Source organism: Bombina bombina, chromosome 4 (genome assembly GCF_027579735.1).
Source record: "Bombina bombina isolate aBomBom1 chromosome 4, aBomBom1.pri, whole genome shotgun sequence".
NCBI classification, from domain to species: Eukaryota; Metazoa; Chordata; class Amphibia; order Anura; family Bombinatoridae; genus Bombina; species Bombina bombina.
Window position 1 is genome coordinate 361328944 of NC_069502.1, and position 21815 is coordinate 361350758.

General features: G+C 38.5%; 1 protein-coding gene across 1 annotated transcript in view; it reads right to left on the bottom strand.

The window, feature by feature from the left end:
- The window catches only part of LOC128656288 (transient receptor potential cation channel subfamily V member 6-like), a 308929-nt gene that overhangs the window by 60852 nt on the left and 226262 nt on the right, over positions 1-21815 (bottom strand). Inside the window, exon 12 of the mRNA XM_053710116.1 lies at positions 1572-1737. Coding sequence (XP_053566091.1) covers positions 1572-1737 — 166 coding nt within the window. The remainder of the gene's footprint in view (positions 1-1571; positions 1738-21815) is intronic.

Here is a 21815-nt window from a genome sequence, read left to right on the forward strand (position 1 = left end):
GATAAAAATAGTATACTTAAGGCGTGTTATTGAAATATTACATATTGCATATTAAATATTAATAAAAATTAATATAAATGTATAAAAATTAATTAACATACTGTAAAATATTCTTAATAATACATAGAATATATCTATATATTTTACAGTATGTTTATAAATTGTTAATAAATTATATTATTTTTTATTAATATTTTATATGTAACATTTCAATAACCCGTCTTAAGAAAACTAAGTTTTCATGTGTGCTTCCCTGACTGCTTTAAGATCTAAATTGAGAAATGGGATGCGCGAATCGCATATTTCACATTCGTATTTTCTTCACATAAGGGAATATGTATGTTTGTCCGACGCAGTCATGCATAGTAGAGACTGCACGAGACAAACATATCTGGCCTTAACCCCTTAACAACCAGCGCCCATGCAAAGTAGAGACAGCGTGAGACAAGCTCTTTGTCCCTCTCTGCATTGGGCAGCAGTAGTGCTGATTGTTGGTGGCGTGAAAAGGTTAGGAGAGAGGCAGGTGGGAGGCCCATCGCTGGAGGAGGCGGGAGTGGATGGGACCACTGTGCTGCAGAAACTAAATGTTGAGAGCAGCAGGGAGGGGGATGAGGAAGAGCGGATCCGAGTGGATGGGGGGATCAGAGGGTAGGGAGGGAGAGGTGGGTAAATGAGGGAGGGGGAGGGAGTTGGGCAGCTACGTGTGTGCTTGAGATAAAAGTGCACAATGCCCCCTAAGAGGTATATTTCTTTCCTTACACATTTTGGTCCGTGTACAAGGGCTTTAATACTCGTACATATATATTTTACCAAAAAAAAACATATATATGTAGAAATATGTATTATTGAATAAAAAGAACATATTCTTCTATATGAAGAACATTGGAATGTGAAATATTATTTCATGTTGGTTAGCACACTTTGTTAAACGTGATCGGGTTTACGCGCGTGTAGGATGTTAGATTTTTCCACTTCTCGCGCTCCATTGAAATCTATGGGAGAATACGTTAACGTGATTGTGATATGATAAGTTTGGCTTTTTGAGTGCGTCGGGTTAGCGCATGAGTGAAAACTTTATTCTTTCAAATTGTAAAATGCTGTAACCGACACGCACAAAAAACTTACTTCTAGCGCAGTTATTGGTCGAGCAGAAGTAATAAATATAGCAATCCCCCCATAATCTAGCCCATAGCGTTTAATGTTCCTTTAATTGCGCAATAAATAGGCTCTGAATGTTCTTTGTATACTAACAACATTTAACACAAAGATGCACATGTAGATTATCACCACTTGTATTCCCTACCTAAGCACTAAATTGTGTAACATCTCCCTACCATGAAGTTTATATTTTTACAATAAAAGTACAGCAAGCTACCACATTGACATTTTGGCATCTCTAAATTAAATATATACTATACCAGAAGTCCTTTCTTATTATGGAGACCTTTTGGATAGCTTTATTTAATGACATTATTCAACATATTTTTGACAAACTGAGGCAAATTTGTTTGCAGAGAATATAAAGCCTAGTGATTATAAGCATTACATAATTCCTGTAACATAATATTTACCTTCTGAATCATTATTGAAAACTGCCCCAGCATTCTAAATCCTCGGGCAAAATAGACGGTATTGCACCATCCAATTATCAAGGCAAGAGAGAGTGGGATTGCTTCTTCATCATGTCCAAGTATTCTCAAAATCGCTGCTGAAAAAATTAAAAGAGAATATGCAACCCTAAAGGAAATAATTTTGTTAGTATGGAGAAATATATTTTTATCTTTAAAAACAATGTAATAAAATATAGAACGTGGAGAACAATCTTTGTTTACATATATATGCATTTATAGGTTTGTGTGTTATTATATATTAGTATTTATTTATTTATTTATATATATGATGTCTGTCTGGCTTCCATTTGAAAAAAGCTTGTGTTTGAGCTGAAACGTTATGGCTTTGGGCCTGTTTCATATATCTTCACATTAAAGGTGTTTGATTATCTATTCCTGTGTTTGCCGGCTGTGTATCTTTTGGATGACTGCTAAGGCTGGATACACTTTTCTGATTGTATAAATATATCTATACTATGTATGTATATATATATCTATACTATGTATGTATATATATATATATATATATACAGTATATACTGTATATATACACACACACACACAGACACTTAAATATATTGTCTAAAAAGAGGCAGGCATTCTCTAAAATACCAAAAATCATATAGTTTACATAAGTAACATTTTTAGACTAACATAAGCACCACTGTTTAGATTCAGGATTAGCATCTGGTTTTGGATTTTGCCTACCCATTCTATTTTAACCACTCAGAGATTCTAGGTGTTATATACAAATGATCGCTATTGTTACCCAAGACCAACTGTTTATTAGCAATGCCAGCACATACAAAGTGATGTTTATTGTACAAATAAGATTATCTTATTATTATTATTATCGGTTATTTGTAGAGCGCTATAAACAAATGCGGAGTACAACAAAACAATTATAGGGATCAAATGGGTAGAGGGCCCTGCCAAGAGTCGCACTGTTGTAGTCAGCTCTTAAGAAGGTGATCTACAAACAGCTGGACTCTTAAGCTTACATGCTAAGGGGGTTCAGGAGATAACAATGGAGGAGAGGAACTGGTATGAAGAAAGGTTAGTGTAGGTTGTATGCATCCCTGAACAGTAGAGTCTTTAGGGAGCACCTGAAGCTTTCAAAACTAAAAGAGAGTCTTGTCGAGCGAGGCAGAGAGTTCCACAAGATGGGAGCCAGTCTGGAGAAGGGAGGAGAGTAGGAGGTCATGAGCAGAGCGAAGGGGACAGGAAGGAGAGTATCTGGAGACAAGGTCTGAGATATAGGGGGGAGCAGTGCAGTTGAGGGCCTTGTATGTCAGAGTGAAGCCAGCGAAGGGATTGGCAGAGAGGTGCAGCAGATGAAGAGCGACGTATAAGGAAGATGAGTCTGGCAGAGGCATTCATTATGGATTGTAAAGAAGCTAGGCGGTAGGTGGGGAGACCAGAGAGGACAGAGTTGCAGTAATCGAGGCAGGAAAGAATGAGACAGTGGATTATTTTACATGAGTACGTCATTGATGGTTTTCTTATTAAAAACCCAAAATTTTCTTTCATTATTCAAATAGAGTATACTATTTCAAACCACTTTTCAAACCACTTTTCTATTTGCTTTTATTATCGTATTTGCTTTATTCTCTGTATCCTTTGTTGAAGGAGCAGAAATGCACAAATGGGAACTAGATAAAACACTGAGCCAATGACAGTAGTGCATTTCTGCTCCTGAGCCTACTTAGGCATACATTTCAATAAAGGATACAAAGAGAACAAAGCAATTAGATAATAAAAGTAAAAGGGAAAGTTTTTTTAAATTGCATGCTCTGCCTGAATCCTGAAAGTTTATTTTTTACTTTATTGTCTTTTAAGTTTTCCACACTTGCATTTATTAACTGTGTTATTGGTCATAACATGCTTTGTGATTGGCAGATAAATCAGTTCTTTTTATATTGAGTGCACTTTAAATTCCATGTTGAGCCTGAGGAAGGGGCTATGGGGCTGAATTATTAAGACGCAAATGCAGCTGTTTTCACACAAGCCATTAGGCTCGCCCTAAACATAAATTAAGTAGCAGCGGTCTTAAGACTGCTGCTCCTTAACTTATCCGCCACATCTGAGGCGGCGGACAGCAATCATCCCGATCAGATACAATCGGGATGATTAACAACCCCTGCTAGCGGCCGATTGGCCGCAAATGTGCAGGGGGCGGCATTGCACAACAATTTCACTAGAAATGCCTCTGCAATGTTAAATGCTGACAGCGTATGCTGTTGGCATTTAGCAATGTCGGGCAGACATGATCCACTACAGTGGTTCATGTCCGTCCGCATCTTTATAAATCGTCCCCACAGTGTGGACCAAAACATTAAGGGAAAAATTACAATTAGGGCGGTATTTGAGCGCTAATACAGCTGAAAGTAAACTTGTAACACACACGAAATAGAACACATATTACAAGTTGAAAGTAAAAAGTTAGCACGCATGTGAAACCAGACATGTGCTTACTGTGCTTACACGTTAACTTCTTCTCCCCATTGATTTCAATGGAGAGCACAACACCTATCGCTCGTACACTAACCCAACACTGCATTCGACCTACAGCACTAACCTGAAGGGAGTAATAAATATTTTACATTCCTATGATCTTCACATAGGATAAAATTTTATTTTAAGAAATGATAATTTCAGAGCATATGCTAAAAAAAGTAATGCAATACCATATAATTTACCAAACCTAAACTACCTACAGCTATACTGGACTGGATCTACTAGAGAACATCTACTTGTATTGTAGCTCATACACACCATACAGCCAATCACTGTGACAAAGGGCAAAGGATCTCAGTTCTGAAAGATTACAAACATATTTTGTAACAAAAAAGTTAATCACACAATGTTGCCTGTGGCTAATTCTCTAATTAGTGACCCTTGATATAAATAATGAATTATAGCTATGCATTCAAATAAAAAATATATTTTATTTGGTATCAGGATAGACATACGGACAGGCAGACAGATGGGCCAGTAGACAGACAGGCAGAGAGACAGAATTACATAAATAGCCCAACATTGAAAGGTAGATGCAAATATATATTATGTTAAGGCCCAGAGGTTTTTGGTTTCCCAGGACAACGTTAACTGAGTAGATTAACTAATGTGCTCTGTCAGTCTTGTTGTTGTTAAAACTCACTGACTACAATCTGTCACAGTTGCAATGTGTAATTATTTACCAGACTTGGTGTTTTAACATATTTCTACACAAAGAAAAAAAAGCATTACTGTGGATTAACATAGTAATGAAATGTATTCTAATGCTGGCTGACTGTGAGCTCTTCATTGGGGTTAATAGATTTTACTCTATCAAAAGACAAAAGGCTTGTTTAAATTTCCATTTCATTGCTAGGAAACAGCAGTGACAGAAGGGGTAATCCTGTACATACGGGAACAGATAAACATTGCTCGTTTTGCTTGAAAAAACATAATGCTTCTTGATTATCAGAATAAAACATGCTCCTTTTATATGTAAAGCTGGCAACACACGGATCAGAGAGGACTACGCATTAGAGAATTGGCACAGCAGCTCAACACTACATCATTATATGCAAATGGCTGGTCACCCTATCCCTAAAGATACAATAATATGGTTGTGTTCCTTCAATTTCAAGAAACAACTATTGATTTTGAAGTAACGCTGAATTGTGACTAACTATATTATTTTATCATTCATCCTCAATACTGAATTTTCCTTGTGTGGTCATTGATGTTTTTTAAACTTCCGAGAGCCAGATTCTCTAAAGCTTTCTACTGAAATTAGATTCTCTGTAAAGATCCGTCAGCAGTGCAAAATTCATCAAAATATTCTAAAAAGGCAACATTTTTATTCTCTTTGGCCTGGATTTGGAGTTTGGCGGTAGCCGTGAAAACCAGCGTTAGAGGCTCCTAACGCTGGTTTTAGGCTAACTCCGGTATTTGGAGTCACTCAAAATAGGGTCTAACGCTCACTTTTCAGCCGCGACTTTTCCATACCGCAGATCCCCTTACGTAAATTGCGTATCCTATCTTTTCAATGGGATCTTTCTAACTCCGGTATTTAGAGTCGTGTCTGAAGTGAGCGTTAGACATCTAATGACAAAACTCCAGCCGCAGGAAAAAAGTCAGTAGTTAAGAGCTTTCTGGGCTAACGCCGGTTTATAAAGCTCTTAACTACTGTGCTCTAAAGTACACTAACACCCATAAACTACCTATGTACCCCTAAACCGAGGTCCCCCCACATCGCTGCCACTCGATTAAATTTTTTTAACCCCTAATCTGCCGACCGCCACCTACGATATACTTATGTACCCCTAATCTGCTGCCCCTAACACCGCCGACCCTGTATTATATTTATTAACCCCTAACCTGCCCCCCACAACGTCGCCTCCACCTACCTACACTTATTAACCCCTAATCTGCCGACCGCAAAGCGCCGCCACCTACGTTATCCTTATGTACCCCTAATCTGCTGCCCCTAACACCGCCGACCCCTATATTATATTTATTAACCCCTAATCTGCCCCCAACAACGTCGCAGCCAGCTACCTACAATAATTAACCCCTAATCTGCCGACCACAAAGCGCCGCCACCTACGTTATCCTTATGTACCCCTAATCTGCTGCCCCTATCACCGCCGACCCCTATATTATATTTATTAACCCCTAATCTGCCCCCACAATGTCGCAGCCAGCTACCTACAATAATTAACCCCTAATCTGCCGACCGCAAAGCGCCACCCCCTACGTTATCCTTATGTACCCCTAATCTGCTGCCACTAACACCACCGACCCCTATATTATATTTATTAACCCCTAATCTGCCCCCCTCAACGTCGCCTCCACCTGCCTACACTTATTAACCCCTAATCTGCCGACCGGAGCTCACCGCTATTCTAATAAAGTTATTAACCCCTAAAGATAAGTCTAACCCTAACACTAACACCCCCCTAAATTAAATATAATTTTAATCTAACAAAATTAATTAACTCTTATTAAATAAATGATTCCTATTTAAAGATAAATACTTACCTGTAAAATAAATCCTAATATAGCTACAATATAAATTATAATTACAATTAAACCTAACACTATACTATCATTAAATTAATTAAATAAAATACCTATAATTACCTACAATTAAACCTAACACTACACTATCAATAAATAAATTAAATACAATTCCTACAAATAACTACAATGAAATAAACTAACTAAAGTACAAAAAATAAAAAATAACTAAGTTACAAAAAATAAAAAAATATTTACAAACATAAGAAAAATATTACAACAATTTTAAACTAATTACACCTACTCTAAGCCCCCTAATAAAATAACAAAGACCCCCAAAATAAAAAATGCCCTACCCTATTCTAAATTACTAAAGTTCAAAGCTCTTTTACCTTACCAGCCCTGAACAGGGCCCTTTGCGGGGCATGCCCCAAGAAGTTCAGCTCTTTTGCCTGTAAAAAAAAAAACATACAATACCCCCCCCCAACATTACAACCCACCACCCACATACCCCGAATCTAACCCAAACCCCCCTTAAATAAACCTAACACTAAGCCCCTGAAGATCTTCCTACCTTATCTTCACCATACCAGGTTCACCGATCCATCCTGAAGAGCTCCTCCGATGTCCTGATCCAAGCCCAAGCTGGGGGGTGAAGAGGTCCATGATCCAGCTGAAGTCTTCATCCAAGCGGGAGCTGAAGAGGTCCATGATCCGGATGAAGTCTTCATCCAAGCGGGAGCTGAAGAGGTCCATGATCCGGATGAAGTCTTCTATCAACGGCATCTTCAATCTTCTTTCTTCGGGAGCCATCATCTTCCATCCGACGCGGAACATCCTCTTCTCCCGACGCCTACTAGCTGAATGACGGTTCCTTTAAGGGACGTCATCCAAGATGGCGTCCCTCGAATTCCGATTGGCTGATAGGATTCTATCAGCCAATCGGAATTAAGGTAGGAATATTCTGATTGGCTGATGGAATCAGCCAATCAGAATTAAGTTCAATCCGATTGGCTGATCCAATCAGCCAATCAGATTGAGCTTGCATTCTATTGGCTGATCGGAACAGCCAATAGAATGCAAGCTCAATCTGATTGGCTGATTGGATCAGCCAATCGGATTGAACTTGATTCTGATTGGCTGATTCCATCAGCCAATCAGAATATTCCTACCTTAATTCCGATTGGCTGATAGAATCCTATCAGCCAATCGGAATTCGAGGGACGCCATCTTGGATGACGTCCCTTAAAGGAACCGTCATTCGGCTAGTAGGCGTCGGGAGAAGAGGATGTTCCGCGTCGGATGGAAGATGATGGCTCCCGAAGAAAGAAGATTGAAGATGCCGTTGATAGAAGACTTCATCCGGATCATGGACCTCTTCAGCTCCCGCTTGGATGAAGACTTCATCCAGATCATGGACCTCTTCAGCTCCCGCTTGGATGAAGACTTCAGCCGGAACATGGACCTCTTCAGCCCCCCGCTTGGGCTTGGATCAGGACATCGAAGGAGCTCTTCAGGATGGATCGGTGAACCTGGTATGGTGAAGATAAGGTAGGAAGATCTTCAGGGGCTTAGTGTTAGGTTTATTTAAGGGGGGTTTGGGTTAGATTTGGGGTATGTGGGTGGTGGGTTGTAATGTTGGGGGGGGGTATTGTATGTTTTTTTTTTTACAGGCAAAAGAGCTGAACTTCTTGGGGCATGCCCCGCAAAGGGCCCTGTTCAGGGCTGGTAAGGTAAAAGAGCTTTGAACTTTAGTAATTTAGAATAGGGTAGGGCATTTTTTATTTTGGGGGTCTTTTTTATTTTATTAGGGGGCTTAGAGTAGGTGTAATTAGTTTAAAATTGTTGTAATATTTTTCTTATGTTTGTAAATATTTTTTATTTTTTGTAACTTAGTTCTTTTTTATTTTTTGTACTTTAGTTAGTTAATTTCATTGTAGTTATTTGTAGGAATTGTATTTAATTTATTTATTGATAGTGTAGTGTTAGGTTTAATTGTAGGTAATTGTAGGTATTTTATTTAATTAATTTAATGATAGTATAGTGTTAGGTTTAATTGTAACTTAGGTTAGGATTTATTTTACAGGTAATTTTGTAATTATTTTAACTAGGTAGCTATTAAATAGTTCTTAACTATTTAATAGCTATTGTACCTGGTTAAAATAATTACAAAGTTGCCTGTCAAATAAATATTAATCCTAAAATAGTTATAATATAATTATAATTTATATTGTAGCTATATTAGGATTTATTTTACAGGTAAGTATTTAGCTTTAAATAGGAATAATTTATTTAATAAGAGATAATTAATTTCGTTAGATTAAAATTATATTTAATTTAGGGGGGTGTTAGTGTTAGGGTTAGACTTAGCTTTAGGGGTTAATACATTTATTAGAATAGCGGTGAGCTCCAGTTGGCAGATTAGGGGTTAATAATTGAAGTTAGGTGTCGGCGATGTTAGGGAGGGCAGATTAGGGGTTAATACTATTTATTATATGGTTAGTGAGGCGGATTAGGGGTTAATAACTTTATTATAGTAGCGCTCAGGTCCGGTCGGCAGATTAGGGGTTAATAAGTGTAGGCAGGTGGAGGCGACGTTGTGGGGGGCAGATTAGGGGTTAATAAATATAATATAGGGGTCGGCGATGTTAGGGCAGCAGATTAGGGGTACATAGGGATAATGTAAGTAGCGGCGGTTTACTGAGCGGCAGATTAGGGGTTAATAATAATATGCAGGGGTCAGCGATAGCGGGGGCGACAGATTAGGGGTTAATAAGTGTAAGGTTAGGGGTGTTTAGACTCGGGTACATGTTTGAGTGTTATGTGCAGACGTAGGAAGTGTTTCCGCATAGCAAACAATGGGGCTGCGTTAAGAGCTGAACGCTGCTTTTTTGCAGGTGTTAGGTTTTTTTTTCAGCTCAAACAGCCCCATTGCTTTCTATGGGAGAATCGTGCACGAGCACGTTTTTTAGGCTGGCCGCTTGCGTAAGCAACTCTGGTATCGAGAGTTGAAGCTGCGTTAAATATGCTCTACGCTCCTTTTTTGGAGCCGAACGCAGCCTTTATGTGGACTCTCAATACCAGAGTTATTTTTATGGTGCGGCCGGAAAAAAGCCGGCGTTAGCTACGCGGGTCTTTACCGACAAAACTCCAAATCTAGGCCTTTATTTCTAGGAAGGAGAGGTAAGTTGTAGAAGGCACTACACCAAATGAGAGTTTTGTATCATTTATACTTTGTAATCTATGTTTTATTTTACTTTAGACTTCACATTTTGTCCTTTAAGCTTTATTAAATTTAAATTTCATACTTTGGTTTGTGTTTTAATGCATTTATATTTTTTATATATATAGCAATGTATTTAGTATTTAGAATTGGGATTTGTAGTTATTGATTATATTTGTATTATATGTATTATATGTGTAACTTTAACAAATTTGGATCATACTTTGAACATATCTTTGAATCCTTCACAAAATGCATTCGCCTAGATTTAGAGTTCTGCGTTAGCCGTCAAAAGCAGCGTTAAAGGGTCCTGACGCTGCTTTTGACCGCCCGCTGGTATTTAGAGTCGGCCAGGTAAAGGTGTACCGCTCAGTTTCAAGCCACAACTTTTCAATACCGCAGATCCCCTTACGCCAATTGCGTATCCTATCTTTTCAATGGGATCTTCCTAACGCCGGTATTTAGAGTCTTGGCTGAAGTGAGCATTACACCTCTACCGACAAGACTCCTAACACCCATGGAAAGGCTGTAGTTAAGAGCTTTATGGGCTATCGCCGGTATATAAAGCTCTTAACTACAGTGCTCTAAAGTACACTAACACCCATAAACTACCTATGTACCCCTAAACCGAGGTCCCCCCACATCGCCGCCACTATAATAAATATTTTTAACCCCTAATCTGCCGACCGCACATCGCCGCCACCTACATTATCCCTATGAACCCCTAATCTGCAGCCCCTAACATCGCCGACACCTACATAATATTTATTAACCCCTAATCTGCCGACAGGACCTCGCCGCTACTATAATAAATGTATTAACCCCTAAAGCTAAGTCTAACCTTAACCCTAACACTCCCCTAAATTAAATATAATTTTAATCTAACAAAATAAATGAACTCTGATTAACTAAAGTATTCCTATTTAAAACTAAATACTTACCTGTAAAATAAACCCTAATATAGCTACAATATAATGAATAATTATATTGTAGCTATTTTAGGATTTATATTTATTTTACAGGCAACTGTGTATTTATTTTAACTATTTAATAGCTACCTAGTTAAAATAATTACAAAATTACCTGTAAAATAAATCATAACCTAAGTTACAATTAAACCTAACACTACACTATCATTAAATTAATTAAATAAATTAGCTACCAATACCTACAATTAAATACAATTAAATAAACTAAACTAAATTACAAAAAAAAAAAACACTAAATTACAGAAAATAAAAAAATATTACAAGAATTTTAAACTAATTACACCTAATCTAAGCCCCCTAATAAAATAAAATAAAAAACATAAATAATAAAAGTCCCTACCCTATTCTACATTACAAAGTAATCAGCTATTTTACCAGCCCTTAAAAGGGCTTTTTGCGGGGCATGCCCCAAAGTAATCAGCTCTTTTGCCTGTAAAAAAATACAACCCCCCAACATTAAAACCCACCACCCACATACCCCTACTCTAACCCACCCAAACCCCCCTTAAATAAACCTAACACTACCCCCTGAAGATCTCCCTACCTTGAGTCGTCTTCACCCAGCCGGGCCGAAGTCTTCATTCGATGGGGCAGAAGAGGACATCCAGGCCGGCAGAAGTCTTCATCCTATCCGGGCAGAAGAGGACATCGGGACCAGCAGACACCTTCATCCAAGCGGCATCTTCTATCTTCATCCATGCGGAGTGGAGCCATCTTCTTCCCAGCCGACGCGGATCCATCCTCTTCAACCGACGCCTACTCGCCGAATGAAGGTTCATTTAAATGACGTCATCCAAGATGGCGTCCCTCGAATTCCGATTGGCTGATAGGATTCTATCAGCCAATCGGAATTAAGGTAGGAAAAATCTGATTGGCTGATTCAATCAGCCAATCAGATTCAAGTTCAATCCGATTGGCTGATCCAATCAGCCAATCAGCTTGAGCTCACATTCTATTGGCTGTTCCGATCAGCCAATAGAATATTGAATATTAACCCTAAACCGCCGCACTCCCGCCTCGCAAACACTAGTTAAATATTATTAACCCCTAATCTGCCGCCCCTAACATCGCCGCCACCTACATAATACTTATTAACCCCAAATCTTCCGCTCCGGACATCGCCGCAACCTATATTATATTTATTAACCCCTAATCTGCCACCCCCAACTAAGTCTAACCCTAACCCTAACACCCCCTAACTTAAATATAATTTAAATAAATCTAAATAAAATTCCTATCATTAACTAAATTATTCCTATTTAAAACTAAATACTTACCTATAAAATAAATTTTAAGCTAGCTACAATATAACTAATAGTTACATTGTAGCTATCTTATGGTTTATTTTTATTTTACAGGCAAGTATGTATTTATTTTAACTAGGTAGAATAATTACTAAATCGTTATTAACTATTCAATAACTACCTAGCTAAAATATACAAAAGTACCTATAAAATAAAACCTAACCTAAGTTACAATAACACCTAACACTACACTATAATTAAATAAATTAACTAAATTAAATGCATTTAAATAAATTAGCTAAAGTACAAAAAAAAAAAACAAACACTAAATTACAGAAAATAATAAACAAATGACAAGAAATTTAAACTAATTACACCTAATCTAATAGCCCTATCAAAATAAAAAGCCTAACCTAAACTACCAATAGCCCTTAAAAGGGCCTTTTGTGGGGCATTGCCCAAAAGTAATCAGCTCCTTTACCTGTAAAAAAGAAATGCAAACAACCCCCCCAACAGTAAAACCAACAACCCACACAACTAACCCCCCAAATAAAACCCTAACTAAAAAAACCTAAGCTCCCCATTGCCCTGAAAAGGGCATTTGGATGGGCATTGCCCTTAAAAGGCAGTTAGCTCTTTTGCGGCCCAAAACCTAATTTAAAAAATAAAACCCACCCAATACACCCTTAAAAAAACCTAACCCCCTGAAGATCGACTTACTGTTCTGAAGACCAGACATCCATCCTCAAGGAAGCGGCAGAAGTCTTCATCTAACCGGGCCGAAGTCCTCAACAAAGCCGGGAGAATTCTTCATCCAAGCCGGGGCGAAGTGGTCCTTCAGACGGGCAGAAGTCTTCATCCAGACGGCATCTTCTATCTTCATCCATCCGACGCGGAGCAGCTCCATCTTCAAGACATCCGACGCGGAGCATCCTCTTCATCCGACGGACTAACGACAAATGACGGTTCATTTAAGTGATGTCATCCAAGATGGCGTACCTTAGATTCCGATTGGCTGATAGAATTCTATCAGCCAATCGGAATTAAGGTAGAAAAAATCCTATTGGCTGATGCAATCAGCTAATAGGATTGAAGTTCAATCCTATTGGCTGATCCAATCAGCCAATAGGATTGAGCTTGCATTATATTGGCTAATTGGGACAGGGCCGCAAAAGAGCTAACTTCCCTTTTAAGGGCAATGCCCATCCAAATGCCCTTTCCAGGGCAATGGGGAGCTTAGGTTTTTTTAGATAGTATTTTATTTGGGGGGTTGGTTGTGTGGGTGGTGGGTTTTACTGATGGGGGAGTTTTTGTATTTCTTTTTTACAGGTAAAAGAGCTGATTATTTTGGGGCAATGCCCTGCAAAAGGCTATTTTAAAGGCTATTGGTAGTTTAGTTTAGGCTAGGGTTTTTTTTAATTTTGGGGGGCTTTTTTATTTTGATAGGGATATTAGATTAGGTGTAATTAGTTTAAATATCTTGTAATTTGTAATTTGTTTTCTCTAATTTAGTGTTTGTTTTTGTACTTTAGCTAATTTACGGCTAGATTTAGAGTTCTGCGGCCAAAGGGGTGCGTTAGCTACGCTGGCTTTTTTTCGCCCGCACCTTTTAAATACCGCTGGTATTTAGAGTTCACAGAAGGGCTGCGTTAGGCTCCAAAAAGGAAGCGTATAGCATATTTACCGCCACTGCAACTCTAAATTCCAGCGGTGCTTACGGACGCGGCCAGCTTCAAAAACGTGCTCGTGCACGATTTCCCCATAGGAAACAATGGGGCTGAGCTGGCTGAAAAAAAAACTAACACCTGCAAAAAAGCAGCGTTCAGCTCCTAACGCAGCCCCATTGTTTTCTATGGGGAAACACTTCCTAAGTCTGCACCTAACACCCTAACATGTACCCCGAGTCTAAACACCCCTAGCCTTACACTTATTAACCCCTAATCTGCCGCCCCCGCTATCGCTGACACCTGCATATTATTATTAACCCCTAATCTGCCGCTCCGTACACCGCCGCAACCTACGTTATCCCTATGTACCCCTAATCTGCTGCCCCTAACACCGCCGACCCCTATATTATATTTATTAACCCCTAATCTGCCGCCCCCAATGTCGCCTCCACCTACCTACAATTATTAACCCCTAATCTGCCGACCGGATCTCACCGATACTCTAATAAATGTATTAACCCCTAAAGCTAAGTCTAAACCTAACACTAACACTCCCCTAAGTTAAATATAATTTTATTCTAACGAAATAAAATAACTCTTATTAAATAAATTAGTCCTAATTAAAGCTAAATACTTACCTGTAAAATAAACCCTAATACAGCTGCAATATAAATTATAATTATATTGTAGCTATTTTAGGATTAATATTTATTTTACAGGCAACTTTGTAATTATTTTAACCAGGTACAATAGCTATTAAATAGTTAATAACTATTTAATAGTTACCTAGTTAAAATAATTACAAAATTACCTGTAAAATAAATCCTAACCTAAGTTATAATTAAACCTAACACTACACTATCAATAAATTAATTAAATAAAATACCTACAATTATCTACAATTAAACCTAACACTACACTATCAATAAATTAATTAAATACAATACCTACAAATAAATACAATGAAATAAACTAACTAAAGTACAAAAAATAAAAAAGAACTAAGTTACAAAAAAATTAAAAAATATTTACAAACATTAGAAAAATATTACAACAGTTTTAAACTAATTACACCTACTCTAAGCCCCCTAATAAAATAACAAAGACCCCCAAAATAAAAAAATGCCCTACCCTATTCTAAAATAAAAAAGTACAAAGCTCTTTTACCTTACCAGCCCTGAAAAGGGCCCTTTGTGGGGCATGCCCCAAAGAATTCAGCTCTTTTGCCTGTAAAAAAAAAAAAACATACAATACCCCCCCCAACATTACAACCCACCACCCACATACCCCTAATCTAACCCAAACCCCCCTTAAATAAACCTAACACTAAGCCCTTGAAGATCTTCCTACCTTATCTTCACCTCACCGGGTATCAGCGATCCGTCCAGGCTCTGATGTCTTGATCCAAGCCCAAGCGGGGGGCTGAAGACATCCATCCTCCGGCTGAAGTCTTGATCCAAGCGGGCAGAAGAGGACATCCGGACCGGCAAACATCTTCATCCAGGAAGCATCTTCTATGCTCTTCCATCCGATGACGCTGGCTGAAAAAAAACACCTGCAAAAAAGCAGCTCCATCTTGAAGACCTCCACCGCGGATCCATCCTCTTCTATCACTACATATAGTGCTCAATTTGAGGACATTTGTGCGATTGTTAATAAACATCTACCTATACTCACAGCTGAAGATAGCCTTAAAGACTATGTGTCACAAGGTTGTAACTTTGTACCCAGAAGAGGATGTACATTAGGCAACGTGTTATCTCCCAGCCAGTTGAGGCAGCCTACTATGAGGAGGGGGAGTTGGCTAGAAGTAAAGGGCCACTACAAATGCCAATTCAGCAATTGTATATCATGCAGTTTTACCAATGTTACACATAATTTTCAGTCATGTGTAACTCAGAGGGTGTTTGACCTCACGTCCTACACAAATTGCAGAACTAAGTTCGTAATTTACCTGGTAGAGTGCACCAAGTGTAACAAACAGTACGTGGGGTGCACCACCCGTGAGGGTAAGAGCAGGATCAGGGAACACCTGAAAAATATTGAAAATGGAACTGAATGCTCTGACCTGGTCAGGCATTTTATTCACGTCCATGACAAAGCTGTGGCCGGGTTTAAATGGCAAATTATTGACCACATTAAACCATGTATTCGTGGTGGAGATCGTGCTTCGAAGTTATTATACAGGGAAGCATTTTGGATCTTCAAGCTTAAAACTAGAAGACCTCTTGGTTTTAACATTGATGGAGATGTCATCAATTTTTGGACCCATCAACGTTGAATATTAGATCATGGTCTATAGTTTTTGAGATTTTTGACTACCTCTACCATACACGGTCTAATGACCCTTACTGAGAGTCAGGGAAACTTGTTATAGTTGTGCTGTATAAGAAGAGCATTTGCATATTCGTTAAGTTAACCCTCTCTCTGCAATTTGCACTTTTGAAGTGTATATGTATACTTTTGAAAATGCTGCAATGGTGTGTAATCTTATTAAAGAGTAAGGGTATGTGCGCTGAACTAACAAAATCCTACATAAATTTTAGGATATCTCCCTTCCTCAACACTTTGAAGTGTCTATTTATATACCTTTTGCATTACTGCAATGTCTCACTTGTTATTGGTATAATCTATTTCTACTAATAATTCATATCTATATATATTGGGTGACTAGTGGTTTGATACAAAGGGGTTTTTATATGGGTACTTATTGTATCCTACCCTTAAGGAACCATGCACACTGTTGAATTAGACATGATTCCAGGTTATTTAATTGTGGAAGCGTTTGCTCATTTCATACAACATAACCTATTCACTTCCAATGTTTAGGTATTCGAAAACAGTATTTGCTTCATTATTAATAAAATATTTTTATTTATATTTAACTAATTCTACTACTAGGGAAGCGTGAGACTAGTATTTAACACATCTGTACCAATTTTCCTTTTGAGACTTGTATGTGGCAGCCATATCAGTATTTATATTTTGGGTATGGTATCGTATTAGGAAGGTATCATGGTAATGGAAACCGTGAGTATAGTCTATAAAGTTTAAATTTAAATTCAGGACAAGAGAGCACTATGCATATTTCTAGAATTATAAGTCTATAATGTCAGAATCATCCTAACATAGACATGCTTTTCTCATATTCTATCCGATTGCCATCTCACCTTGTTCTTTTTGTCTTATAATATGTTTGTAACTTGTATATACTGAACAGGTACTATCCCTTTAAATTTTTGACAAGTAATTCTCACACCTGAGGACACAGGTGTATATAAAGAGCTTTGACACCTTTATTGTTAGTCCATGAATAAGGCAGGGGGCTGCCGAAACGCGTAGGACCTTTTTTTTCACTTGTCATTAAGGGATTAAGCTTTATGCTTTTTATTGTGTGTTTTCAATAAAGAACTTTACTTTACGCCTTGAGGCTTGCTGGTCATCTTTTCTGCTGTTACTCATCTTTATTACCAGCATACCTTGGCGTAGGTCTCAGCTAGCAGTGTATACTGATTGGTCCGGCAGTGGGAGGATCCGGATTGGCCGATTGATGGTGCCGCTGTCAGCCCTGGAAAATACTCACCCACGGCCAGAAGCTCTTTGCAGGTGTAGTGTGTGCTGGAGGCGTGGATAGAGACATGCTCGAAGAGGGAGCAGAGGGATTCCTCAGCAACGCTGAAGTGGAGCCTCGCACACTGGAACTACCAACTGACAGAGGCCGCTTTTGGGGGAGTCATTTACATGAACTTTTAGCTTATCGCTGTTTGCCGCTGATTAAAGTTGCAGCAAGTGTTGGAGGGACTGGCAGAGTCACGCTCGATACAAGAGCAGAATCGGACCTGCAACCGCTGATGTGGAGTATGTTATAGGCCAATTTGATGAATCATCCCTTCCTTTTTACAAGCATATATTTGCCGCTGCTAGTCTTGAGCTGTTAGAGGGGACGTATGTGTGATAGAACATGATGCCATGTTGATCTTCTGAGATCTAACAGTATTCCCTTTGGCTTCGGATTCTCCTACTTGCAGAGCTATGTCAGGGAACTCAAACAAATATTTCCCCAGAGTGTCCTTAGGAGACATCCAGGTTTCGGGTCTAACCGTGATCTGTAGTGTGAAGGAAAGTGTGATGAATGGTAGTAAACAGCTAAGTTCCCTCCATCTGCGTATATCCACAGCGTCTTCAGCTGACTGGCCATCCGTAAACAGAACCGCTTACATTGCCACATTCTCAGGCTTACTCACAGACATCAATTCAATGATGAGATTAGACCAGTTTGTAGCAGGTAGTTGCAGTATTTCTGGCAGTTTGTCGTCTCTGATGACCGATATGTCTGTAATTGCTTCCATATTTAGCCCGCCTTCTGAATGCAGTGAGAGTATTAACGCTTCCATGCGTTCACAGAATTTCTGTTCAAAATCTTTTAATGCGACTTGATGTTCCTTAATATTTATTCAGTATATTGATTGTAGGAGTAGTGACCTTTTTGTTAAAGTTTGTGTGGGAACACAATCAATTGATTGTATAACCCGTGTTACGGGGAAGGGTGCTTAGGCCTTACTTGTCGCCGCCACTGAAGGCCTTCGCAGTCCGGCTCAGAGCTGAGGGATCATTAATAAGGTAAACCTTATGTCTTTCAGATCAACAGGCTATAAGGTTATCATTGGTGACCGTCATTCATATGGATGTTGAAAATAAACTATGATAATCGGAGGATTATTTAAAATTCCTCCTGGATCTTCTAACATAGCGTCCGAAGATGGCCGCTGCCCAGATACGCCCTAAACATTTTATTAACCAATTAACATATAGGGCGCAATCACATATGCGGTGCCACCCGCAAAAGCCGGTGTCAACAGTTTTTAGTCGGGTATTGTTATCTTATATACGGCGCCGCATATAAATGTGGTGCATATATTTCACACGTCGCCCGCTAATTTTACTCCCATAAACTTATATAGAACCGGGTCGCAAGTCAGTATCACATATTCAGTGCAAGGACTTACCGGGCGAGAATGGAGAAATGTTACTCCATTTTCCCCTCCCACACATAGGCAGGCACAGCAAGCCATGCGCTGAATATGTGACCACCGTAACTCCCTGAAAATATTAACTAACACCTAACGCATGCGCAATATCTACCTGTCAACCGTCATCCCCCCATCACAATAACTAGTAAAATATATTAACCCCTAATCCGCCAACCCCCACATCGCAAAAGACCTAATAAATGTATTAACCCCTAATCCACCATTCACCCACATCGCAAATCTACCTAATACATGTATTACCCCTAATTCACCATCCCCCCACATTGTAAAGTAACTAATTAACCTATTAACCCCTAAACCACCATTCCCCCACATCACAATAAACCTAATTAAGCTATTAACTCCTAAACCGCCAACCCCCCCACAGCGCAAATAACTAATTTAATCACTAAGCCCCCTAACCTAACACCCCCTATATGAACCCCAATTACAGTAAATAAAAAAATACTAAGGTACAATTAAAATAAAAACCTAACATTACTTCAATAAAAACTAAGATTAAATTAAATTAATCTAAAATTACAAAAAATAAAAAAGTTTAACATTACAGAAAAAAATAAACCAAATTATCAAAAATTAAACCTAATCTAATATGAAAATAAAAAATCTCCCCAAAATAAAAACACCCCCTAATCTAAACTAAACTACCAATAGCCCTTAAAAGGGCCTTTTGTAGGGCATTGCTCTAAGTTAAACAGCTCTTTTACATTTAAAAAATACTAAGTCCCCCCGAACAATAAAACGCTACCACCCACCAAACCCCCAAAATAAAAAAACTTAATACTAAAAAAATATTAAATTACCCATTGCCCCTAAAGGGGCATTTGTATGGGGATTGTGTTGTGGGGGAATGGTGGTTAAGGGGTTAATTAGTTAATAATATATGTTACGATGTGGGGGGGGTGGCGGATTAGAGGTTAATAAATGTATTAGGTAGATTGGCTATGTGGTTAAATGGCGGATTAGGGGTTAATAGTTTAATTAGGTATATTGCGTTGTGGTGGGATGGCAGATTAGGGGTTAATACATTTATTAGGTAGATTTGCGATGTGGGTAAATGGCGGATTAGTGGTTAATAGTTCAATTAGGTATATTGCGTTGTAGAGGGTAGGCAGATTACGGGTTAATACTTTTATTATTAGTTGCAATGTGGGGTGATGGCAGATATAGGGGTTTTGACGTGTCAGATTTATTTTTGGTAGGTGGGTTAGACTTTTATGGGGAATTTAATTTTTTTTTCTTAGGCGTCGGCAGTTTTTAAACTGTCGTAAGTCACTGGCGACTCCAGAAGTCGGATCGCTAGTTTATCCGACTTACGGCACTTTATGAACTGCCGGCGGGTTTATGTGATTTCCCAATGTGCAAGGTAAAATTACGGGTGACACGGGTTTCAGCAGTTGCGCTAAAACTTGCGCCACATATGTAATCTCGCCAATTGTTTCCTGCAATTGATTTTAATAGCCAAAGTCTACCCATCACTTTACTTATTTGGAGGAGTCAATATAGGCTTGAGTCTGTAGACAACAAGGCTATTGAATTATTTTTTTTTAAGGGTTAAATACTTACCTTAACGCACTGGAGAACACACTAACCCAATCCTCTTCTTGACAGAGCCCTTGCTTAGCGTGCTCAGCTTCCAGAACCTGCACTAAAGTTAGTGCAGGTCCTGGGAACCCGAAAGCGTTAAACCAGATGTTAGCACAGCTGGGGCTCTGGCAAGAAGAAGATCAGATAAGCGCAGTCTCCAGAGCACGTTAAGGTAAGAATGTATAGCTACAGGTGAACTTTTCACCTGTAGCTTTGAAACATTTAAATTAGTATAATGAAAACTTATGTAAATATTTAACAAAAAATTAAATTTTGCATTTCGTTAAAAATTAAACAAAAACCGAATAGTGCAGGCAATGAATGTTTGGGAATATGTATATGTTTCTTCTCTAAAGTTCCATACAATTAGTATACTACTTATAATAGGGCTGCCTAAAATGAATGCGCTCCACAGATGTGTAACAACAAACAGCTTATGTCAAGAATAAAAACCTTATTTGATTAAAGAAAAATTAATTAATCAAAATTATACCACATTTGCTTTTGGAATTTTATAAAATGCTAGAAGTATTGACTATTATGTATTTTTGTTATTCATTCTTTCATACAAATATTGTTAACCTATTGTCAATCTTTTTTTTCTTTTCATAAATAAATCATTTAAAAAAAAAACTATGGGGCCGATTTATCATGCCCCGTATGTACCTTCAGGCTTCCCGTACACAGGAGTTAAGAAGTAGCAGTCTTAAGACCGCTGCTCCTTAACTCGTCCGCCACCTGTGATGCGGCGGAAAGCAATCCACCCGATCAGATACGATTGGGTTGATTGACACCCCCTGCTAGTGGCCGATTGGTTGCAAAAGTATTGAATATCTATTTATAAATACATAGAACATATTTTGCTATGTGCAAAACATTGGACTGTGACATATTAACAGTAAATACGTCACAGTCCAATGTTTTGCACATAGCAAAATATGTTCTATGTATTTATAAATAGATATTCAATACTCAGACATTAAAGTGCTCTCTGCTTTTATGAAAATGACTTCTTGAGAACTTTAATCTGAATATACTATATTTTCTAACACTTTATTTTAGCCAAAAAGGAGAAAAAAAGGGAAATGCCTAAAATACAGTAACAGACTGTGCAATGACCCATATGCCAATGAAGGGTTAAAACTGTGATACTGGCCTTTAAAAATGTTTGCAGTGCTGAAATAAATTGTGCTATTAGCTGTTCAGCCGCTGCAGGATTCATTCTAAGAACTAGTCAGGAATGGGTTTTCACCACAAACACACCTCACTAGTAAACATACACAACCTACTCCCCTCCAAGCACAGTGATACTGTGAGTGTGAGCAGCTGATAGTGATACTTAGCTGTCCCTCCAGCCCATAAGTACCTACCTGTGCTACTGCAATATCCCAGCCTGCTGTCCAGCCAGCCCACTTTCTGATTTGCAGCATATGA